Source organism: Simochromis diagramma, unplaced genomic scaffold, assembly GCF_900408965.1.
Source record: "Simochromis diagramma unplaced genomic scaffold, fSimDia1.1 OVJJ01000361.1, whole genome shotgun sequence".
Taxonomy (NCBI): domain Eukaryota; kingdom Metazoa; phylum Chordata; class Actinopteri; order Cichliformes; family Cichlidae; genus Simochromis; species Simochromis diagramma.
In genome coordinates this window covers 6,180,194-6,205,198 of record NW_024386860.1, presented here as the reverse complement: position 1 = coordinate 6,205,198, position 25,005 = coordinate 6,180,194, and the positions used below count along the sequence as shown (strand labels likewise).

At 39.0% G+C, this 25,005-nt stretch overlaps 2 protein-coding genes across 6 annotated transcripts; both read right to left on the bottom strand.

Moving 5' to 3' along the window:
- Nucleotides 1–1,472: 1,472 nt before the first annotated feature.
- Nucleotides 1,473–15,921, bottom strand: LOC120732475. Of its 4 annotated transcripts, XM_040030115.1 has the most exons (8): nt 15,552–15,916; nt 14,753–14,793; nt 13,698–13,856; nt 13,473–13,610; nt 12,887–12,928; nt 12,686–12,787; nt 12,519–12,602; nt 11,005–12,406 (listed from the first exon to the last, which is right to left on the bottom strand). In XM_040030115.1, exons 2-7 carry the CDS (start codon nt 14,778–14,780, stop codon nt 12,538–12,540), a joined length of 534 nt encoding a protein of 177 aa, XP_039886049.1. In that variant the 5' UTR covers nt 14,781–14,793; nt 15,552–15,916; the 3' UTR covers nt 11,005–12,406; nt 12,519–12,537. The 4 variants fall into 4 exon arrangements, with proteins under 4 accessions (XP_039886045.1, XP_039886049.1, XP_039886047.1 ...); XM_040030111.1 differs by lacking the exons at nt 11,005–12,406; nt 12,519–12,602; nt 12,686–12,787; nt 12,887–12,928 and adding exons at nt 1,473–3,051; nt 3,164–3,247; nt 3,332–3,574 and having other exon boundaries at nt 15,552–15,921; XM_040030113.1 differs by having other exon boundaries at nt 12,497–12,602; nt 12,686–12,928; nt 15,552–15,915.
- Nucleotides 15,922–17,948: 2,027 nt separating this feature from the next.
- Nucleotides 17,949–23,387, bottom strand: cd4-2.2 (CD4-2 molecule, tandem duplicate 2). 2 transcript variants are annotated; one of them, XM_040030116.1, is made up of 7 exons: nt 22,377–23,387; nt 21,584–21,624; nt 21,156–21,314; nt 20,937–21,074; nt 20,146–20,361; nt 19,936–20,040; nt 17,949–19,826 (listed from the first exon to the last, which is right to left on the bottom strand). In XM_040030116.1, the coding sequence occupies exons 2-7, from the start codon at nt 21,609–21,611 to the stop codon at nt 19,660–19,662; spliced, it is 813 nt and encodes a 270-aa protein (XP_039886050.1). In that variant the 5' UTR covers nt 21,612–21,624; nt 22,377–23,387; the 3' UTR covers nt 17,949–19,659. The 2 variants fall into 2 exon arrangements, with proteins under 2 accessions (XP_039886050.1, XP_039886051.1); XM_040030117.1 differs by having other exon boundaries at nt 19,945–20,040.
- Between the last annotated feature and the right edge of the window lie 1,618 nt (nt 23,388–25,005).

Sequence of the window (25,005 nt, the reverse complement as noted above, 5' to 3'; positions counted from 1 at the left end):
AACATATGTCAACTGTGTCCCTGATTAATTATATCAAGTCATCTTGAGCCACAAACGACATTCCTATCACAAGGTAGAAGCTGCAATCAGTGTTTTTGCAGTGGCTTATATATAAGGTAAAAAATCTTGTTGACATTAAAAATGTCTTTTTAAAAAAAGTAATCTGGCCAAGTGGACAGCAGGAATTGCAACAAATATAACAATAGTCCTGTAAACATATTTTAAGTTGCCAAAAAGGACATAGATACAATAACATGGAGCCATAAAGATACTTGAAAAACAGTAATTATTCAATTTTACATATAATGTTTGTAAATCCTGTTCACTAACGTTTGGGGCGATCGTGGTTCAGAGGGTTGGAAAGCTCATCTTGTAACCAGAAGGTTGCCCGTTTGATCCCCAGCTCTGTCTGTCTTGGTCGTTGTGTCCTTGGGCAAGACACTTCATCTACCGCCTACTGGTGATGGCCAGAGGGGCCGATGGTGCGATATGGCTGCCTTGCTTCTGTCAGTCTGCCCCAAGACAGCTGTGGCTACAACTGTAGCTGCCTCCACCAGTGTGTGAACGTGACAGTGAATGGATAGTGGAAATGTAATGTAAAGCGCTTTGAGGGTCTCGAAAAGCGCTATATAAATGCAATCTATTATTATTATAAAGTGTATTTACCAATATAAGTAAAGACATTACACATAAGAAACACGTGAAAACAAATCAGTTTTGGACAGAGGATCACTTTTTGGCACAACACTGAACACCCAGGGGGCGACAGCCTTAGCGGTCTCCTTTCGATGTGGAGGAGCAGCGGCTCTAATCTGAACCATAATCACTGAACTCCTCATCCTATCGCCAAGGGAGAGCCCATCCACCTTTCAGAGAAAGCTTATTTCCTGTCGTTAACACAGGGCTTGATTCACAGATTTTTGGCATTTCTTAACAATGCGCCATCTAGTGGCAGAGTGTTGCCAACATTTAGGACAAAGTAAGTTACTGGCAATGGGCATCATTTTTAAATGTTAACAGTCCCACATTTACGACTAGTGACAATGACGATGATTAGTCCCACACATCCCAAGTTCCAAGTAATAAACAAATAAAAGACTTGATTTCACTCACCTGAGATGAAGCACAGATCTCAGGGCTGATTATTAGTTATCAGAATATTAGTCACATAATCCATTAAAACTTCCCCAAAAGGCACCAGCTGACCACTTAGATTGACAAGTGAGGCTTATTTAGCTTTCATCTAATTTTTCATCTAATATTCAGCCCTACCCTCTGTGAGAAAACCCTTATCTGATTGGTTGCCCCTCACAAATACAAGATAAGAAAGGCAGGAGGGTGGGGCTTATGTCCTCAAAGCTAAAGCTATATACCTGAAAAATTAACAACATTAACATTATCCACGTCCTTTGACATCATGTAGAAGAAGAAGTAGAAAAAAAAATATCAGAAACAAAAATTTTAAAAGCACATAACTTGACAGAAAAACATTTATTTATCACAGCAGAAGTAACAAAGCTTTTCTTTATGCAATAAAAAACAAGACAAAACAAGAATCATCAAATTATCACAATGTCAAGCTGTAATTGTCCAATAAAAGAAGAGGAAGCAGTGATAAATGATGGCAGCGGAAATCAACAGTCAGGGTTAAGAAAGAGTGAAGAGACTTGGGGAAGTTGCTCTAATGTTTGGGACTTGGCATTATACTAACAATATTCACTCAAGCATCCAAATCAGTAAATCAGGTGTTCTGGTCACTTCCATTTCTGAAGTTTCCTCGCTAAATATTCCACGGTCAGCTGTTAGTGGTATGACACCAAAGTGGTATAACAGCAGCACACCCATGATGATGTAGGACACATAAAATCACAGAGCAGAGTCAATCGCTACAGACCTCCAACCTTCATGTGACCTTCAGATCAGCATAAAGCACACTACGACTGGACTCTAGAGCAGTGGAGACATGTTCTCTGGAGTGACGAATCAAGATTCTCCATCTGGACAATGCAATGGACGGTTGCCAGGGGAACGCTTCTTGTCTGATTGCGCTGTGCTAAGTGTAAAGTTTGGTGGAGGGGGATTATTGTGAGGGATTGTTCTCCATTAGTTGGGCTCAGCTGGTTAGTTCCAGTAAAAGGAACTCTTAATGCTTCAGCATACCAAGACATTTTGGACAATTTCATTCTTCTTTGGGGATGGTCTCTTCCCGTTCCTGTTGGAACAACATGACTGGCCTGCACAGAGTCCCGACCTCCACCCGACAGAACAACTTTGGGATGAATTAGAGCAGAGACTGTGAGCCAGGCCTTCTAGTGCAACATCATTGTCTGACCTCACAAATGTGCTTCTAGACAGGTGTCCAGGTGTACAGAAGCACCAAAAACACCTATAAACACTCCTAAACCTTTGGAAAGCCTTCCTGTAAGAGTTTCAGCTGCCACAGTTGGTCGTACATCATATTAATCCCTATGGATTAAAAATGGGATGTCACTCAAGTTCATATGCGTGTCAAGGTAGACGAGTGAATACTTCTGGCAATAAAGTGTAATCTGTGTGTAAAGCCAGAACTGATGTCTGAGAGATCTTAGTTGGTTCTTAGTTTCACCCAGGAAGGCCCAGAAAACAAACCGACACCTCATCTGTACATCTGCACCAATTTACTGAAGAGTGTAATACTCAATCTGAGACAGTCATTTAGAATTTTGCGAGCTGTGAAGTGTGCCAGAACTTTTGTAAGAACTTGGTGGAGTGAAATCAGGACTCTGATCACTTACACAATCAATGAAGAACTTTAAGAAGAAGTTCACCATAATCTGTAAACACAGTGGTGCAGGAGGCGTTTAACCCATTTTCTTTTGGTTTCTTTTATCGTAAGCTATCAACTCTACACATAAATATTTGATGAACGCCTTTCCTCACATACCCTCCTTCTTCTCATACACTTACACAAGACAATGACACAAACTATCAGGAGCATCCCAAACTGGCAGCACAGCCCAATCACAAACCACATCCAACAGGAGAGTCCCAGTGGGCAATCGTTGGCAACACCTGAATGCAACACAGATCATTGGAGAAAGTGAGAACGACAAGAATGAGTTACACATTCAACAAAGGATCACTTTGATCAAATTTGCAGACATTTAGCAAAAGCTGGACGCACATGTTGTACATGTTGTACCCTGAACACTCGTTACAAACAATGTGACGTTCTTCAGGGTGGATGGTGGAGTTGTAGTTGGAGGCTCTGAAGAACAAAAACACACACCTTTATGTTTCTATTGACTACATATGTGGACATGGGTCTTCATTCCTAGTAACTGTGTATTACCTTGTACTGTGATGGCCAGACGCTCACTAAATGTATTCCTGCCACAGGTGATGATACACAGCCAGGGCCCGTTATGTGAGGTTTTTACAGGTTTGAGTTGAACTGTTGATGTATTTGTGAGTGAATATGTATTTGGACTTCTCCACTTCACTTCACAACCATGGTGCTGACCTTTCACCTCACACCTGAGCGTTGCCTCATCGTTTAGCTCGAGAACATCAGAGGGTTTGACGGAGACCAAAACTGAGAAGGAAACAGACAGATAACAACAGATACAGTGAGAATCACAAAGAGAAAGGGAGACCAACAAGGTGCTTCATCCAAACTCATTACACACATGACAAAGCTTTATAACATGAGATGAAATACAATGAGAGCATATTACACTAAGAATTAAAGTAAAAGTGGTAACTCTTTCACACATGGAACATTTTTGGTGAAATGAAACACAAATAAACATTTAACTGTAGAGGGATGGTAATAAGTAGTGACCCAGCTGGTGAGAGAAACGAGCAGTCCTGGACTGTTTGGTTTGGTTTGGTTTTTTTGGTCACTGTTATAATTTGCTTACACGGCATGACTGTCATATAGAAACACAAAGAAAGCTTTTTATTCAATTATCTGACAAAAAGAAATAAAAAACGAAGGAATAAAGCTAAAGTAGTTTTTTAAAGAAAATTCTGTTTATATAGTTAATAGTATAAAAAATATAGAATTATTAATTAATAGTTGTGTCTTATGTAATATTTAATAGCTATGGATGTAATTCTAGAGCCCAGCATATGTCCGTGGCCCCTCCGATGCTTCCCCTTCTCCTGATGGACTCCAGTAATGGCAGGGTGGCCACACTTGACACTGTGGTGGTCCTGCCCACCACCAGGTTGACTAGGAGGGGATTAAGTTGGATTTTGGGAAATGTAGTCTCCAAATTTCAAAACATATACAAGACATGCTGTGCAAGAAATTCATTTTGTATATTTGCTGTATATCCTTTACCTGTTATAGTAAAAGAACCATCAGCCACATAAAATAATTTCCCCTCATTTTTCAGCAGTGATGTTTTTATTAATCTGATTATCAACGTAATGTGCAGGGAAAATTAAAACAAAACCATATTTGTCCTAATATGTTAAACGCTGCACTGTTCGGTTATATTTGAACATTTATTTGTAAATGTATATTTTTCAGGGTCTGCTGTTTACCTGAGAACATAGAAAGTGAATGGTTATGACGTGTCCAATCTGCCGAACATGTGAACCGTCCAGCATCTGTTTCTGTCACACTGGAGATTTCCAGATTTGTCAGTCTCACGACTGACCTCTGTGCAAGTTCAGCAGTGCCTAACACAGAAAATAAAAATATGTTCTATTATAATGTTACCATCAAATACTTTACTGTTAAGTGTTCTGAGATAATCAAGTACCTTTGCGAGTGAAGCCTCTCTGATCAACACTATGAAGAAGGTCATTTCCATGATACCACCGCAGAGAGCGTATGTAGCTGCTGACCCCACAGTTCAATGTGACTTTACCCCCGACTTTTGCAAAGAAATCTTCACCTGCTGCAGAGAGTGCACCCAGCACTGAGAAGAAGACAATCACAGTAAATAAATACTTGTCTTTTAACAATGCTTATTTAAAGGAGGATATAAGAAACGTCTCTACATGGAGACAAACAAGTCATATTTTCTTCATTTTGTTGTAAACTTGTAGAGTGACATTAAACCACCTGGGATCAGTAAAACACCACAACAACCATACTTTTCAAGTATGACTTTTCAAGTAGATTAAACATGAGGTCACACACCATCTACAACATGTATGTGCAGTATTTTAAAGGATTATTCACAATATTGTCTTCACAAGTATATTCACTCACCAAACACAAACAACACAATCACCTTCATTCTGAAAGTCGACCTGAGGGTTTAAAATAAAACACAAATGATCATTACTGTTAACACTAAATCATAAAAAGAAAACTAATTAAAAGTGAACACTTTCTTTTTATACACAGCCACAGAGAGATAAACAGTTTACAGAGAAACCACCAAGCCCTCGCTCGATTTCCATCCTCTCTCTGTGTCGTATGTTAAAAATAAGAAATCCTTCTGAAACATAAAACCCAATTTTAAAATGTAAGTTGAGCTCTTACCTTAATTTTGAGCAGATTCTGTGTCTTTTAGTTCATTTAGTGACGGCAAAAATCTTTCTTCATCCTCTCCGTGCTTCACTTCACTGAAAACAAGAGCTCAAGAATGCAAAAAGTGTAGAAAGCGGAAGACATCTGAAGACAGAGCTGCAAAGTTGTTAGCCACTGCAAACCCCAGATCTTTGTGGGTTTGCTACTGATGTCTGCATTTTCCTGCAATCTAGGCCTGGCATTTTCTACTTAGTGCTGTTCTTACAAAAAGCTGAAGAAAGTTCTGCAGAGTGTCTTAAAACAGGCTCAACTGCACACACTCAGTTAGACTACTCTCATGGATCAATTGTCACAATGATTTCTGCAAAAGAGAAGTGAAAATAACTTGGAAATAAACAAGGAAGTCATAATAGAAAGAAAAGAAAGAACACAGAGTTTGAAAAAAGACTAATATTTATTCATCACAGCAGAAATAAGAAAGTATTTGTTTTCAAAATAAAAGAAACGGAAGGTAAACGAGCTGATTTGGTGTTTTTTCTGTTTTTTCCCCGACAGTCATTAGTTGCAATTTTTTTTATTTAATGACATTTTCTCTTATTGTGGATGCTAAATTCTTTCTTTGTCTTATTTCCTCACACTAGAGGAGGTGTCGTCAGACTGAAGTGATGACACCAAACTCCAATCGTCCAATAAAGGCAGAGAGGACCCGAAGCAGCCGTGGGTCTTGTTGGTTTTCTGAAATAATTTGTGAGTTAAACTTGAACAGATGTCTGATCGATCTCAGGTGGTTCTCAGTTTTACTCAGCAAGGCCCAGGAAAACAAACCGAACCTGCTCTCTGAACAGACCTGAGGTTCGTAATCATGCCCTGAACTAATAAATAACTCAAACAATGACCAGAGAGCAGCAAGCACATATATAATAAGCAGTTTGTAAGTTTGTAAGCAAATCATCTATTTTGTTTTCTGTAGGATAAAATGCTTTTATTTTTCTTTTGCTATTGTTTGAATAAAGTTCTATCCAAAATTTGATTAAAACTATGAAATATCCCTTAAGAATGAAAATCCAGGTAAATGTTTAGCACTGAAACAAAGAACATGTTGCATTTACTTAATTTAATAGTGGACATTGGTTGTACATAGACGTTCTAACAATTGAGGTAAATTGATGACGTTATTCATATTCAATAAACTGGTGCATTTTGTGCTGATAAAATGTCATTGTAATGTGTTTTATTGTGGCGGGGCATGGTTGCTAGTGCGGCTGTCACACCTGGGCCACATCAGCTGGTCACGCCTCCCCTGCACATTATAGGGAACTGGGTCCTGAACATGGGTTGTTTTTGGTGATGTGTTCGGCTGCGAGCTGAGAAGCTGCTGCTGTGGTATAAAGTTACAGCAACCATAAAGATAAATGAAAAACAGGTAATTTTCTGAGTTTATCCTTTGTAAATCCTGTTTACTAAAGTCTGTTTACTAAAATAAGTAATGCCATTACACATAAAAAACAAATGGAAATAAATCAGTTTTGGGCAGACGATCCCTTTTGGCACAACACCAAACACTTCACGCGGGAGGCGAAAGCCTTAGCGGTCTCCTTTCGATGTGAAGGAGTAGAGGCTCTACTCTGAACCCATCCATAATCACTGAACTCCTCACCCTGTCGCTAAGAGAGGGCCCATCCACCTTTCATAGAAAGCTCATTTCCTGCAGTTAACAAAAAGATCAGGCCTTCATTCACAAATTTTTGGCATTTCTCAACAATGCGTCATTTGGTTGCAGACTGTTGCCAACATTTTGGACAATTAATAATACATTTTAACAATTAAATTAAATGACAAGTAAATCTGGGACTGATTAGTGACAACATCGATGATTAGTTGCACACATCCCGAGTTCCAAATAATAAACAAATTTCACTCACCTGAACTGAAGCACAAACCTAATATTTATCAGAATATTAGTTACACAATCCATTAAAACGTCCACAAAAGTCATTAGCTGACCACTTTAATTGACAAGTGAACATTATTTATCTTATTTTCATCTGAAGCCCTACCCTCCGTAAGAAAATCCTTTTCTACAGTGGCCATGAGAGGCCAAATGGATTGCAACTTTAAAAAAAACCCCACCAGCAATAAGAAAAACACTGCAAAAACACACAAAACACAACTGAAATAGGAAAAAAGAAAACAGAAATTAGAAAAAACAAAAACAGAAATAGGAAAAAACAAATTTCCAAAAGCACAAGGGAAGTGTCTCTGGGGAGAAAATAACCCTACAGACTAGTTGCAGGAACCAAAATATGCTAAGAAGTGCGCTGGGAGACACTTAAAAGAAATGCATATCTATCTATCAGTTTTGTGAGGAAAGAAAAGATGAGAGGTACAGTGGGGCAAAAAAGTATTTAGTCAGCCACCGATTGTGCAAGTTCCCCCACTTAAAATGATGACAGAGGTCAGTAATTTGCACCAGAGGTACACTTCAACTGTGAGAGACAGAATGTGGAAAAAAAATCCATGAATCCACATGGTAGGATTTGTAAAGAATTTATTCGTAAATTAGGGTGGAAAATAAGTATTTGGTCACCTCAAACAAGGAAAATCTCTGGCTCTCACAGACCTGTAACGTCTTCTGTAAGAAGCTTTTCTGTCCCCCACTCGTTACCTGTATGAATGGCACCTGTTTGAACTCATCATCTGTATAAAAGACACCTGTCCACAGCCTCAAACAGTCAGACTCCAAACTCCGCCATGGCCAAGACCAAAGAGCTTTCGAAGGACACCAGGAAAAGTATTGTAGACCTGCACCAGACTGGGAAGAGTGAATCTACAATAGGCAAGCAGCTTGGTGTGAAAAAATCAACTGTGGGAGCAATCATCAGAAAATGGAAGACATACAAGACCACTGATAATCTCCCTCGATCTGGGGCTCCACGCAAGATCTCATCCCGTGGGGTCAAAATGATCATGAGAACGGTGAGCAAAGATCCCAGAACCACACGGGGGGACCTGGTGAATGACCTGCAGAGAGCTGGGACCAAAGTAACAAAGGTCACCATCAGTAACACACTACAACGGCAGGGAATCAAATCCCGCAGTGCCAGACGTGTTCCGCTGCTGAAGCCAGTGCATGTCCAGGCCCGTCTGAAGTTTGCCAGAGAGCACATGGATGATACAGCAGAGGATTGGGAGAATGTCATGTGGTCAGATGAAACCAAAGTAGAACTTTTTGGTATAAACTCAACTCGTCGTGTTTGGAGGAAGAAGAATACTGAGTTGCATCCCAAGAACACCATACCTACTGTGAAGCATGGGGGTGGAAACATCATGCTATGGGGCTGTTTTTCTGCCAAGGGGACAGGACGACTGATCCGTGTTAAGGACAGAATGAATGGGGCCATGTATCGTGAGATTTTGAGCCAAAACCTCCTTCCATCAGTGAGAACTTTGAAGATGAAACGAGGCTGGGTCTTCCAACATGACAATGATCCAAAACACACCGCCCGGGCAACAAAGGAGTGGCTCCGTAAGAAGCATTTGAAAGTCCTGGAGTGGCCTAGCCAGTCTCCAGACCTCAACCCCATAGAAAATCTGTGGCGGGAGTTGAAAGTCCGTGTTGCTCGGCGACAGCCCCAAAACATCACTGCTCCCGAGAAGATCTGCATGGAGGAATGGGCCAAAATACCAGCTACTGTGTGTGCAAACCTGGTAAAGACCTATAGTAAACGTTTGACCTCTGTTATTGCCAACAAAGGTTATGTTACAAAGTATTGAGTTGTATTTTTGTTATTGACCAAATACTTATTTTCCACCCTGATTTACGAATAAATTCTTTACAAATCCTACCATGTGGATTCATGGATTTTTTTTTTTTTTTCACATTCTGTCTCTCACAGTTGAAGTGTACCTCTGGTGCAAATTACTGACCTCTGTCATCATTTTAAGTGGGGGAACTTGCACAATCGGTGGCTGACTAAATACTTTTTTGCCCCACTGTAAGTGTGTTAGCCTAACTATTAGCCTAAAAATCTGTCATCAGTATTATATGAATCATGAGACTAAAACACACTTACATAGCATATTTTGGTTCCTGCAACTGGTCCGTAGGGTTATTGTCTCCCCAGAAACACTTCCCTTGTGCTTGGGAAATCAGTTTTTTCATATTTCTGTTTTCGTTTTTTCTATTTTTGTTTTCTTTTTTCCTATTTCCATTTTCCATCCATCCATCTTCTTCCGCTTTATCCGGGGCCGGGTCGCGGGGGAAGCAGCCTAAGCAGAGAAGCCCAGACCTCCCTCTCCCCAGCCACCTCCTCCAGCTTATCCGGGGGAACACCAAAGCGTTCCCAGGCCAGCCGAGAGATATAATCTCTCCAGCGTGTCCTGGGTCTGCCCCGGGGCCTCCTCCCGGTGGGACATGCCTGAAACACCTCACCCAGGAGGCGCCCAGGAGGCATCCTTGTCAGATGCCCGAACCACCTCAGCTGGCTCCTTTTGATGTGGAGGAGCAGCAGCTCTACTCTGAGCCCCTCCCGGATGGCTGAACTTCTCACCCTATCTGTAAGGGAGAGGCCAGCCACCCTTCGGAGGAAGCCCATTTCCGCCGCTTGTATCCGCGATCTCGTTCTTTCGGTCACTACCCACAGCTCATGGCCATGGGTGAGGGTAAGGACATAGATTGACCGGTAAATTGAGAGCTTTGCTTTTACACTCAGCTCCCTCTTCACCACAACGGACCGGTGCAGCGTCCGCACCACTGTGGCTGCAGCACCAATCCGTCTGTCGATCTCCGGCTCCCTTCTCCCATCACTCGCGAACAAGACCCCAAGATACTTGAACTCCTCCACTTGGAGCAGGAACTCATCCCCAACCTGGAGTGGGCACTCCACCCTTTTCCAGCTGAGAACCATGGACTCAGATTTGGAGGTGCTGATCCTCATTCCCACTGCTTCACACTCAGCTGTGAACCGTTCCAGTGCGAGCTGGAGGCCCTCACCCGATGAAGCCAACAGAACCACATCATCCGCGAAAAGCAGAGACAAGATTCTGAGGCCATCGAAGTAAAAGCCCTCCGCCACTTGGCTGCACCTAGAAATCCTGTCCATAAAAATGATGAACAGAATCCCATCACCCACCGGGAACGAGTCCGACTTATTGCCGGCAATGCGAACCAAGCTCTTGCAACGCTTGTATAGGGATCGAATGGCCCATAACAATGGGCCAGACATTCCATTTCCATTTTTGTTTTTCCTATTTCTGTTGTGTTTTGTGTGCTTTTGCAGCATTTTTCTTATTGCTGATGTTTTCTTATGTTGCAGTCCGTTTGGCCTCTCGGGGCCACAGTACTTTCTGATTGGCTGCCCCTCACAAATACAAGATTTGAAAGGCAGGAGGGCAGGGCTTATGTGCTCAAAACTAAAGATATATACCTGAGAAATTAACAACATGATCAACGTTATCCACTCCCTTTGACATCATATAGAAGAAAAAGTGGGAAAAAAATCTGAAACAAAAAGCTAAAAAAGCACACAGCCTGACAGAAAAACATTTATTTATCAAGTAACAAAGCTTTTCTTTTTGAAATAAAAAACAAGACATAGACAGAATCATTAATCACCAAGGCTGAAGTGAACCAAGCTGTAATCATCCAATAAAAGAAGAGAAACCAGTGACAAATGATGGCAACGGAAATCAACAGTCAGAGTTAACAAAGAGTGAGAAGATTCAGGAAAGTTACTCTAATGTTTGGGACTTGTTATTATACTAAAAATATTCACTCAAGCATCCAAATCGTTAAATTCAGATGTTTTGGTCACTTCTATCTCTAAATTTCCACATGACTAAATATTCCACAGTCAGCTGTTAGTGTTATGGTACCAAAGTGGAATGACAGCACCACACCCATGAAGTGGAAGCCCACATAAAATCACAGAGCAGAGTCAATTACCACAGACCTCCAACCTTCATGTGACCTTCAGATCAGCATAAAGCACACGACGACTGGACTCTAGAGCAGTGGAGACATGTTCTCTGGAGTGACAAATCAAGATTCTCCATCTGGACTATCCAATTGACAGTTGCCAGGGGAACGCTACTTGTCCGCCTGCGTTGTGCCAAATGTAAAGTTTGGTGGAGGATTATTGTGAGGGGCTGTTGTTCAGGAGTTGGGGTTTAACGGCTTATTTCCAGTAAAATGAAGTCTTAATGCTTCAGCATACCAAGACATTTTGGACAATTTCATTCTTCCAACTTTGTGGGAACAGTTTGGCGATGGTCTCTTCCTGTTCCTGTTGGAACAACGTGACTGGCCTGCACAGAGTCGCAGCCTCAACCTGACAGAACACCTTTGAGATGAATTAGAGTGGAGACTGCAAGCAAGGTCCAACATCAGTGTCTGACCTCACAAATGTGCTTCTGGGAGAATGGTCAACTCCTATAAACACTCCCAAACCTATGGAAAGCCTTCCCATAAGAGTTTAAGATGCCACAGTTGGTCCTACATCATATTAAACCCTAAGGATTAAGAATGAGATGCCACTCAAGTTTATATGTGTATGAAGGTAGACTAGTGAGTCATTTGCAAGTAAAGCCTGACCAGATGTCTGACTTCAGGTAGATTTCAGGTAGTTCTTAGTTTTACTCAGCGAGGTCCAGGAAATAAACCAAATATTTCATCTGTACATCTGCACCAATTTTCTGAAGAGTGTAATACTCAAACTGAGACAGTCATTTAGACTTAACTCATTTTTTGTTTCATCATCAACGATCAACTCTACACATAAATATTTGATGAACGCCTTTCCTCACATACCCTCCTTCTTCTCATACACTTAAACAAGACAATGACACAAACTATCAGGAGAACAAACTGACAGCACACCCCCATTGCAATCCACATCCAACAGGAGAGTCCCAGTGGGCAATCGTTGGCAACACCTGAATGCAACACAGATCATTGGAGAAAGTGAGAACGACAAGAATGAGTTACACATTCAACAAAGGATCACTTTGATCCAATTTTCAGACATTTTTCAAAATCTGGACGCACATGTTGTACATGTTGTCTTCTAAACACTCGTTACAAATGTGACGTTCTTCGGGGTGGATGGTGGAGTTGTTGTAGTTGGAGGCTCTGAAGAACAAAAACACGCATCTTTATGCTTCGTTGACCACATATGTAAACATGGGTCTTCATTTCTAGTAACTGTGTATTACCTTGTACTTTGATGGCCAGACGCTCAATAAACGTATTCCTGCCACAGGTGACGAAACACAGCCAGGGACCATTATGTGAGGTTTTTACAGGTTTGAGTTGAACTGTTGATGTATTTGAGGGTAAATATGTATTTAGACGCCTCCACTCTACTTCACAACCATGGTGCTGACCTATAACCTCACACTGGAGCGTTGCCTCACCGTTCAGCTTGAGAACAGCAGAGGGTTTGACGGAGACCAAAACTGGGAAGGAGAACAGATGGACAACAACAGATACAGTGAGAATCACAAAGAGAAAGGGAGACCAACAAGGTGCTTCATCCAAACTCATTACACACGTGACAAAGCTTTATAACATGAGAGGAAAAACAGTGAGAGCATCTTACACTAAGTATTAAAGGGAAAGTGGTAACTCTTTCACACATGGGAACATTTTTGGTGATATGAAAATATCATAAATAAACATTTTACTGTAGAGCAATTGTAATAAGTAGTTATTCAGCTGGTAAGACAAAAGAGCAGGCCTTGATTACTTTGTATTATTTGTTTGATGTCGCAGTTTGGAATCAGAGAGGACAAAGTTTTAGCAGGAAGGATGTCTGTAGCACAGAGTTTGTTAAAGCATCACAGCAGTGATGTTTTTATTAATCTGATTATCAGTGTAACGTGGAAGGATCCTTAAAACAAAAACATAACAGGCCTAATATGTTAAACCCATCACTGATCCATTAAATGTGAACATTTATTTGTAAAGAAAATTTGCAATTTTCCAGGGTCTGCTTTTTACCTGAGAACAGAGAAAGTGAATGTTCATGACGTGTCCCATCTGCCAAACATTTGAACTCTCCGGCATCTGTTTCTCTCACACTGGAGATTTCCAGATTGTTCTGTCTCACGACTGACCTCCGTGCAAGTTCAACAAGTCCTAACACAGAAAATAGAAATAGGCTCTAATATAATTAGTCATCATATACTGATGTTTACTGTTAAGTATTCTGAGATTCTCAAGTACCTTTGCGAGTGAAGCCTCTCTGATCAACATTAAACACAACGTCAGTTCCATGATGCCACTGCAGAGTGTGTCTGTAGCTGCTGACCCCACAGTTCAATGTGACCTTCCCCCCGACTTTTGCAAAGAAATCTTCACCTGCAGCAGAGAGTGCACCCAGCACTGAAAAGAAGACAATCACAGTTAATAAATACTCTGCTTTTATTAATGTGTATTTAAAGGAGGATACAAGAAATGTCTCTGCATGGAGACAAAACAAGTCATATTCTCTTTATGTTAGAGAACCTGAGTAAAACACCACTACAACCATATTTATACATGATTTTTCAATTAGATCAAACATGAGATCACACACCATCTACAACATGTCATGGTCCTGGGTCGGTGACCCAGCGCTTTAAGTTTATTATTATCATTTTCTAGTTTATTATTATGGTGATTATTTTTGTTTGAGTTCTCTTCGGTCTGCCTCTGAGTCTGCGTCTGTATCTCTGTCTGTCTATGGTGTCACCCCGTCTGTTTGTGAATCTGTCTGTTCAGTTCAGCGTCTTGTCTGGTTCCCTGTGTCTGAGTTTCCTGTTTTATTGTGAAGGTCTGTGTCTTATGTGAGTGTGCTCAGGTTACATTTCCCCTGTCTCGTCAGCTGTGATTTCTCCCAGGTGTGTTCCCCTCCTGTCTCTCATCCCTTGATTACTACCGTCTGTGTATTTAAGCCCTGTGTTTCTCTGTGTCAGTGTTGCGTTGTACCCTCAACTAGCTGTGTGTTCTGCTTCTATGTGCCTAGTGTTTAGTCTCCTGCTCCAGTTTTCTTTTCCAGTGTTTCAGTCCTTGGTTCCTCTGTTCAGACTTTTGTTTGTCTTTTGGTGAGTTTAGTTTGTACGAGGTTTTTCCCAGCAATAAAGCTGCGCTTTAAGTTTCACTTCCGTGTCTGAGTTCTGCATTTTGGGTCCACCACTCCTGCTTGCCTGCCTGCCACACAACGATTCATGACACAACATGTGTGTGCAGTATTTTAAAGGATTATTCACAATATTGTCTTCACAAGTATATTCACTCACCAAACACAAACAACACAATCACCTTCATTCTGAAAGTCGACCTGAGGATTTAAAATAAAACACAAATGAACATTACTTTTAACACGACATCATAACACCAATTAAACGTGAACACTTTCATTTCACACACAGCCACAGAGAGATTCTTCTTCACATGAACACTTTACAGAGAAACCACCAAGCCCTCGCTCTGTTTCCGTCCTCTCTCTGTGTCGTATGTTAAAAACAATAAAACTCAGTGTTGGACTTAAAAAGTGAAAAAGAGTGTAACTGAGAAAGTCAAACATTTCTTGTGGCTCTTTAATTTAATCTCACCAACAGCTCATGTGAAGGTGTTTCCTGTAAATCTGCTGTAACTTTACCTGACTGCTCATCAGAAATGAGAAGTTTTAATTAGAAAAATAAAAATTTATTTCCTCTGGACCGACTTAAATAAATTCTCCTAAAAAAACAGCTCAACTGAGATCATTATATGTCCAATTAAATAGCGTTAAAATGAATATTAACACTTATTAAGAATTTGCTGCCACCAAAAAGGTGCTTTTATTGGAGTTTCAAACTTAAATCTGTGAGTCCCAATTGACAAATTAAATCAGTTTTAACTTCGACTCCGTACAAACAACAATTTCTGAAACACTTAAAACATTTTCATCTGTATTTGCTCTTAAACTGGTCCCTCTGCAGTAACTTTGAACTCCATTACGGAGCAAACAGAAAGTTTCTAGGATGGTCATGTTAAATCCTTTGTATTTATTTTGAAATATAAAACCAAATTTTAAAATGTAGGTTGAGCTCTTACCTTAATTTTGAACAGATTCTGTGTCTTTTAGTTCAGTTATTGAAGCTAAAATCTTTTTTCTTCCTCTGTGCTTCACTTCACTGAAAATAAGATCTAAAGGATGCAAAAGTGTAGAAGGTGGAAGACATCTGAAGACAGAGTTGCACTCTGCAAAGTTGTAGGCCACTGCAAACCCCAGATCTTTGTAGGTTTGCTACTCAGGTCTGCATTTTCCTGCAATCTAGGCCTGGCATTTTCTACTCAGTGCAGTTCTTACAAAAAGCTGAAGAAAGTTCTGCACAGTGACTTAAAAAAGGCTCAGCTGCACACACTCAGTAGGATTACGCTCATGGATCACAATGTCACAATGTGATCAAAATGATTCCTGTAACAGAGAAGTGAAAATAACTTGGAACTAAACAGGGAAGTCATAATAGGAAGAACAGAAAGAACACAGAGTTTTATGTAACTTTATCTGACTGCTCATCAGAAATGAGAAGTCTTTAAGAAGAAAAATAGAAATTTGTCTCTACTGAACTGACTCCATCATGGAAATTTGTTTATACACAGTTTCACTAATTTTCCTTAATTGAGATGTGAGTAGCAAACCCCAGATCTTTGTGGGTTTGCTACTCATGTCTGTAAGTCATAACAGGAAAAATAGAAAGAATGGTAAATGGTAAATGGACTGGTTCTTATATAGCGCTATTCTACTCTGTCTGAGCACTCAAAGCGCTTTATACGACTAAGAACATAAGAGTTTGAAAAAAGACCAATATTTATTCATCACAGCAGAAGTAAGAAAGTAATAGTTTTCAATATAAAAGAAAATGAAGGTAAATGAGCTGATTTAAAGAGTTAAACTCAGTTTTATTCTTTTGTGTTGTGTTTGTGTTCAAATATTGTGTTCAGCATTTCGTCACTGATCTTCCCCTCTTGTCTTACCAGGTTTAGGAGAGTGGAGCGACTGTGAAATCAAGTGTTGCAGTTGTTTGTCTGTCACAGGAACACAAGCATGGAGCAGGACTCGGGAACCACGTTATTGAAACTGTTGCACATTGCTCACTAATTGCCACTATAAATAAACACACTGTCTCGGACTGGAAGGTCCTGCGTTTGGGTCCCGTTCTTGCCATGCACCCTGACAAACTCAGTTACAGATGTCATAATAAAAGTTAAAGCGGGAATCATTAGTAGAAACTCATCAATTTTCTTATTCAAACATGAAACAAACCTTTTTCTTTCAGCTATGTTGGTGATAGACGGATATAAATCCTTCAAACTTTCACTTTTTTGACAGATTTACACATCAGCAGCTATGATATTGATCTCTGTTCAGAGCAGATGTGGAGTATGGTGCCCCCTGCTGAAGCACCTCAGAAGTTACCTCATTTTATTTTAATGCATTTATCATCTGTCCTACATTATAAGTAAAGGAAGGAGGAAGCATGTATAATAAACTTGTAGGTTTCTTATTAACTAATCTATTTTGTTTTATACCATGCATTAAATAAATATATTATGTAAAAGTTTTTGAGTAAAGACTACTACTGTAAACCTGATTTCACCTCAGCATCAATTAAGGTTATGTATTTCTAATTTAATCTTTCATAAAAATGTAAATGGTTTAGGGCCGTGCGATTTACTAGTAAAATTGCCTCGTATGCTGCATTTTGGTCCTCATCCCTCTCTTGCACTGCATTTCTCTTGGATGGATGTCGCCACGATAACTTAATGGTTGTGAAATCCATCTTCTGAAGCCTCATTAGCCTCCCCCAGGTGTTGACAAAGGCAAACATCATCATTTTTAGACCACATTCAGGGTGGTCAGTTGGTTCTCTGCTTACTTGGTTAAAAAGCTGCATCCAAAAACCTGTACAGTATGACGCACATAAGACACATACTTACTGATATGTTTGAGCTCTATATGCTCAAAGTAATAACTAATTACTTAATTAGTTATTAAAGAACTTACTTAAAGAAGTCCAGACGCTTTTCTTTGCAAGCTCCTTTGACAACTAATAAAACACTTGAATTTCACTCACCTGAACTGAAGCACGAACCTCTGGGATGGTTATTAGATATCAGAATATTACTCACACAATCCATTAAAACGTCTCCAAAACGCACCAACTGACCACTTAGATTGACAGGTGAGCCTTATTTGTGTAATACTATCTAATATTTAGTTAATATTTATCTACTAGATAGCTTTACCCACCTTGAGAAAACTTTCTTCTGATTGGCTGCCCCTCACAAATACAAGATTAGAATGGCAGGAGAGTGGGGCTTATGTGCTCAACCCTAAAAGCTATTTAGCTGACCAATTAACATGAAGATTATCCACTGTTTTTGACAACATATAGAGCAAAAACTAGAAAAAAAATATCAGAAACAAAAATTGAAAGAGCACACAGCTTGACAGAAAGACATTTATTTATCACAACAGAAGTAACAAAGTTTTTTTTTTAAGTAAAATAAAAAAAACATGAATCATTGAAAAATCACAATCTCCAAACCAAAGGAAAACAAGTTGTTTTGGTGCTTTCTTTTCTTTCTGTAAAACACATTAGTTGTTATCTCCTCACTCTAACAGGTCGAGGAGGGGACTGAAGGTGACTACTGATGGCAGTGGAAACCAACAGTCAGAGTTAGCACAAAGAGTGAAGCTACAACAAAGTCGTTCTAATGTTTGACATCAGTAGAACAAGGTGTTCTAATGACTTCTCTGGCCACAGGTGTATAAAATAAGCCACGTAGGCATTCAGACCTCTTCTACAAACTTTTGTTAAACAACGAGTCGCTTTCAGGAGCTCATTGAATTCCAGTGTGGTGCCATGATAGGATGCCATCTTGCAACAAATCCAGTTGTGAAATGTTGTTGTTACTAAATATTCCACAATCAGCTGTTAGTGGCATTATAACAAAGTGGAAGCGATCGGGAATGACAGCAATGCAGCTATAAAGTGATAGGTTGTGTAAAATCACAGGGTAGGGTCAGCGGATGCCGAGCTTCATAGTGTGCAGAGTCTCCAACTTTCTGCAGTCAATCGCAACAGACCTCCAAACTTCAGGTCTTACGATTAGCTCAAGAACAGTGCACAGGGAGCTTCATGGGATGGGTTTTACACAACCAAGCAGCTGCATCGAAGCCTCACATCAACAAAGACAATGCAAAACATCACATGCAGTGGTTTAAAGCATGCCACCGCTGGACTCTTGAGCAGTGGATAGATGATTTGTTGAGTGACAAATCATACTTCTCCATCTGGCAATCCAGTGGATGAGTCTGGTTTAAAGGTTGCCAGGGAAACGGTACTTGTCTGACTGCATTGGACTTACTGTAAAGTTTGGTGTAGAGGGGATTATTGTGTGGGATTGTTGTTCTGGAGTAGAGCTTGGTCGCTCCAGTAAGAGGAATTGTTACTGCTTCAGCATACCAAGACATTTTGGAGAACTCCATGCTGCCAACTTTGTGTGAACAGTTTGAGGATGGCCTCTTCCTGTTCCTCTACAAGACAGCACAAAGCAAGGTCTATAAAGACATGGATGAGTGACTGTGGTGAGGAAGAACTTTTGAACAGAACATCTTTAGGATGAATTAGAGCAGAGACTGCAAACCAGGCCTTCTCATCTCAGTGTTTGATCTCACAACTGTGCTTCTGGAAGAACAGTCAAGAATTCCCATAAACACACTCCAAAACTTTGTGGAAAGCCTTCCTAGAAGAATTATAGCTGTTATAACTGAAAAAGTTGAGCCTACATTATATTAAATCCTGTGGATTAAAAATGGGGTGTCACTCAAGTTCATGTGCGTTTGGAGGCAGACGAATAAATACTTTTGGCAATAAAGTGTAATTTGGGAGAAAAGCCTGAACAGATGTCTGAGAGATTTCAGGTGGTTCTCGGTTTTACTCAGCAAAGCCCAGGAAACAAAACAAATACTTCATCTGTACATCTACTGATTTACTGAAGAGTGTAATAGATAATCCGAGACACTCAGACTTTTGCCAGTTGTGAAATGTCCAGGACTTTGTAAGAGCTTGGTGTAGTGAAACTATGAATCTGATCAGTTACACATTCAGCGAAGAGGTTAGACCAACATAATCTGTAACCACAGCTATCAACACTACACATAAATACTTGATGAACGCCTTTCCTCACATACCATCCTTCTACTCATGCACTTACACAAGACTGTGACACAAACTATCAGGAACATCCCAAACTGGCAGCACACCCCCATTGCAATCCACATCCAACAGGAGAGTCCCAGTGGGCAATCGTCGGCAGTACCTGAATGCAACACAGAGAAAGAGAACGTGAGAATGACAAGAATGAGTTACACATTCAGCAAAGGATCACTTTGATCAAATTTGCAGACATTTTCAAAAGCTGGACGCACATGTTGTACATGTTGTACATGTTGTACATGTTGTCTTCTGAACACTCGTTACAAATAATGTGATGTTCTTTCGGGTGGATGGCGGAGTTGTTGAAGTTGGAGGCTCTGAAGAACAAAAACACAAATCTTTATGTTTCTTTTGACCACATATGTACACATGGGCCTTCATTCCATGCACCCGTGTATTACCCTTTATGGTAATACTCTTACTCAGTTGTTTGCCATCACAGGTGATGATACACTCCCAGGTCCCATTATGTGAGCTTGTTACAGATTTGAGTTGAACTGTTGATGGCCATTCAGGTGAATCAGCATTTGGGCTCTTCCACTTCACTTCACAACCTTTTAGCAGATGTTTCACCTCACAGTGGAGCGTTGCCTCATCACACAGTTTGAGAACAGCAGAGGGAGTCACAGAGACCGAAACTGAGAAGGACGGAGGTGAGGATACAGTGAGAATCAGAAAGAGAAAGGGGAGTCATTAGACACATGGCACAGCTTTATAACATGAGAGAAAGAGTTAAGAAAAAACAAAACGGCATATTACACTGCATGTTAATAGACAAGTAACCATTTCACACACTTGTCAGAATGTTATGGATATAAAACCACCAAAAATTTAACAGTGGCAGGATCACAGGAAGTAGTTGGTGAAGATAGGATCAGGCTTGGACTATTCATTACATCAGAAACTGATTCTTATTTTTGCATTTCAAACAATTGAAGGCCAGACTGTAAAGTTTGTTGCTTATACAGACAAGACTGCCACATAGAAACACACTATAGGTTTTTCTCTAAGCAGCAGTTTACTGAAAACAAATACAAGAGAAAATAAGGACACTTTTATGTTAAAGCTCATACATTATAGTTACAGAACCATTAGTCACATTGAAAAAATTCCCCTCATTTCACAGGAGTGATGTTTTTATTAAACCCATCACTGCTCCATTAAATGTGAACATTTATTTGTAAATGTATATTTTCCAGGGTCTGCTGTTTACCTGAGAACACAACAAGTGAATGGTATCGAGGTGTCCAATCTGCCGAACATTCGAACTCTCCAGCATCTGTTTCTCTCACACTGGAGATTTCCAGATTCGTCTGTCTCACAACTGACCTCTGTGCAAGTTCAGCAGTGCCTAACACAGAAAATAAAAATATGTTCTTATATAATGTAATCGTCATATACTGATGTTAACTATTTCAAGATAATCAAGTACCTTTGCGAGGGAAGCCTCTCTGATCAACACTATGAAGAAAGTCATATCTATTATACCACTTCAGAGAGCGTATGTAGCTGTTGACTCCACAGTTCAATGTGACTTTATCCCCAACATTTGCAAAGAAAACTTCCCCTGCTGCAGAGAGTGCACCCAGCACTGAGAAGAAGGCAAATAAATTAAATAAATACTCATCTTGTATTAATGAGTATTTAAAGGAGGATATAACAAATGTCTTTACATGGAGACAAAACCAGTAATATTCTCTGTATGTCGTCATAAACTTGTAGTGACATTAAAGAACCTGAGATCAGATTATAAATTATTTTTTAATTAGATTAAACATGAGGTCACACCATCTACAACATGTGTGTGCAGTATTTTAAAGTATTATTCACAATATTGTCTTCACAAGTATATTCACTCACCAAACACAAACAACACAATCACCTTCATTCTGAAAGTCGACCTGAGGGTTTAAAATAAAACACAAATGAACATTACTGTTAACACGACATCATAACAAGAACACCAATTAAACGTGAACACTTTCATTTCACACACAGCCACAGAGAGATTCTTCTTCACATGAACACTTTACAGAGAAACCACCAAGCCCTCGCTCTGTTTCCGTCCTCTCTCTGTGTCGTATGTTAAAAACAATAAAACTCAGCGTTGGACTTAAAAAGTGAAAAACAGTCAAACATTTCTTGTGGCTCTTTAATTTAATCTAACCAACAGCTCATGTGAAGGTGTTTCCTGTAAATCTGCTGTAACTTTACCTGACTGCTCATCAGAAATGAGACGTTTTTAATTAGAAAAATAAAAATTTATTTCCTCTGGACCGACTTAAATAAATTCTCCTAAAAAAACAGCTCAACTGAGATCATTATACGTCCAATTAAATAGCGTCAAAATGAATATTAACACTTATTAAGAATTTGCTGCCACCAAAAAAAGGTGCTTTTATTGGAGTTTCAAACTTAAATCTGTGAGTCCCAATTGACAAATTAAATCAGTTTTAACTTCGACTCCGTACAAACAACAATTTCTGAAACACTTAAAACATTTAATCTGTATTTGCTCTTAAACTGGTCCCTCTGCACTAACTTTGAACTCCATTACGGAGCAAACAGAAAGTTTCTAGGATGGTCATGTTAAATCCTTTGTATTTATTTTGAAATATAAAACCAAATTTTAAAATGTAGGTTGAGCTCTTACCTTAAATTTGAACAGATTCTGTGTCTTTTAGTTCAGTTTTTGAAGCTAAAATCTTTTTTCTTCCTCTCTGTGCTTCACTTCACTGAAAATAAGATCTCAAGGATGCAAAAGTGTAGAAGGCGGAAGACCACTGCAAACCCCAGATCTTTGTAGGTTTGCTACTCAGGTCTGGATTTTCCTGCAATCTAGGCCTGGCATTTTCTACTCAGTGCAGTTCTTACAAAAAGCTGAAGAAAGTTCTGTCTTAAAACAGGCTCAACTGCACACACTCAGTTAGACTACTCTCATGGATCAATTGTCACAATGTGATCACAATGTGATCACAATGATTCCTGTTACAAAGAAGTGAAAATAACTTGGAACTAAACAGGGAAGTCATAATAGGAAGAACAGAAAGAACACAGAGTTTTATGTAACTTTATCTGGCTGCTCATCAGAAATGAGAAGTCTTCAAGAAGAAAAATAGAAATTTGTCTCCACTGAACTGACTCCATCATGGAAATTTCTTTAAACACAGTTTTACAAATTTTCCTTAATTGAGTTTTTTTTTTTTATCCAATTAATTTGTGTCATATTGAACACTTAACATTTAAGTTTGGTTTTTTTTTTGCTTAAAACTAAGTTAATCAATTACTCCAAACAACACACTGAGACCAAAACCTAAATTATTGATTCTCAGTTCTGTCATTAATATTGTTGTATTTAATCTCAATAAATACATTCACATCTCAAAATGAGTGAATTTATGTCTTTAACATCATAAATTAATGTTATTCTACACATCAAGCCTTGGAAACAGAGTTTGACATATTTTTTTCTTATTATTTGTTTAAATGGTTTTAACTTGGACTCTTTTATGCAGCTCGTTCTGAAACACTACTCATCTGTATTTGCTCTTAAACTGGTGCCTCTGCCAGTAAGCTTGAAAAGAAAGGATAGCCACATTAAATCCATTTTACAAGATAAAACAAAAAGAAACAAATGAAACTAAATTTGAAAATGAAGCTTGAGCTCTTACCTTAATTTTGAGCAGATTTTGTGTCTTTTAGTTCAGCAAAAATCTTTCTTCATCCTCTCGTGCTTCACTTCAACAAAAACAAAGATCTCAAGGATGCAAAAGTGCAGAACCCAGAAGGCCTTTGAAGAGAGAGCTGCACTCTGGAAATTTGCAGGTTGACGCAAACCATAGATCTTTGTGGGTTTGCTACTCACGCCTGCACTTTCTGCAATTGAAGCATTGCATTTTCAAAACAGTGCAGCTCTTTAAAAAAACTGAATGAAGTTCTGAACAGTCACGTTAAAGCTTATTTACAAAACGCTCAACTGGAGACGTGCGCTCAGATTATTCTCACAGAAAAGTGATGCCAATTTATCACAATTATTTTTATAACCAGGACAGTAAAATTAGATGGAGAAAAACATGTCAAGAAAAACACAAAACACTGGTTTACAGAAAGACATTTTTTTTATTTATCACAACAGAAGTAACAAAGTATTTCTTTTTTTGTTTTCAAGATAAAAATCTTCAGAAAACACAAAAAACAAGCTGACTTTTTGCTCTATTTTCTTTTTGTAACACATTTATTTTTATTATTTTAAAATTCCCTCCATCTATTAGATTCTAAAACCTATTTATAAAAATGTGTAAAGTGAAATGTGAGAGACTCATTTCCTTTCTCTCTGAACTTTGTATAACAGAAGAAATAAGAAAAAGAAAAAGAAAAAAGTACACTTCAGGGAAAATATACAACAATTAAACCTATGTACAATAGTATGAAAGCACGAGGAGCATTAAAGTGAAAGTGAAAGTAAGAAGACCTCAGCAGGAGTTAATTTTAAGTGTTTTTATCAGTTTGGCTGAATAGCTTCACACTGCAGTAATAAAAAAAATATTCACCTCTTCTGCCATCTGTACACAGTTTTTCTCACTTTGCTGAAAGGTTTTGCTATTTATTGTGTGAAATGGGTAATGTAATGTTTGTCTTGCATATACGTGTAATACTGCAAGTGCTAATTTTAGAACAAGAAAAAAACACTCTTCTCTGAAACAAGAAAAATAAAAAGGTTTTCCCTGCACTTATTTTATATTTTATTTAGTTTTTAAATTTGAATATTGAATATGACACATGAAGCCAAAAGATGAATTGTTTGGGAAAAATAAAACTGTTGCCAGTCAGAAGTTTTATTTGAAAACCTAATGGCACTTTTGTGTGTTAATAATTCCATCAATCTTGACAAGATCTCCAACATCTCTGTTTAAAAACTGCCAGGTACTAAAACCGCAAAAAATAGAATATGTCCAAATAAAAACTTTGAAAGATATACTTTTATTTCAACAGGCACTGATTGTATTCCTGCTCTATTTATACCTGTAAACACTTTCACAAATAAGTTCAAAAAATCTGGAAGTGCTATCATTTAGATTTATATTCAGGGTGATGACCTGAGCTTTGCTCCAAATGCTAAACTTTTGTCATTTTGTGTGGAACACAAAGGGCTGTTAGAGCAACACTAAAAAACAAAAAAATATTTAAGACAAGAAATTAAAAAGACCTCAACAGAAGTGAAAAAGCCAGATTAGAAAGACTGGTATATGTAACAACCCCAGCACTGCAAAATGTCACCAGCT

Excerpts from the sequence above, each read along its gene's own strand:
- cd4-2.2 (XM_040030116.1), bottom strand. The coding sequence starts at position 21,611 with ATGAAGGTGATTGTGTTGTTTGTGTTTG. Across the intron at positions 21,315-21,583 it reads GATTGTGTTGTTTGTGTTTG|TGCTGGGTGCACTCTCTGCA; the intron begins GTGAGTGAATAT and ends CCTTCTTCTCAG. Across the intron at positions 19,827-19,935 it reads ATGTACAACATGTACAACAT|GTACTGCCGACGATTGCCCA; the intron begins GTGCGTCCAGCT and ends TGTTGCATTCAG.
- LOC120732475 (XM_040030111.1), bottom strand. The coding sequence starts at position 14,780 with ATGAAGGTGATTGTGTTGTTTGTGTTTG. Across the intron at positions 3,575-13,472 it reads TTCACTTTCTCTGTTCTCAG|TTTTGGTCTCCGTCAAACCC; the intron begins GTAAAAAGCAGA and ends TTTCCTTCTCAG. Across the intron at positions 3,052-3,163 it reads GGGTACAACATGTACAACAT|GTGTTGCCAACGATTGCCCA; the intron begins GTGCGTCCAGCT and ends TGTTGCATTCAG.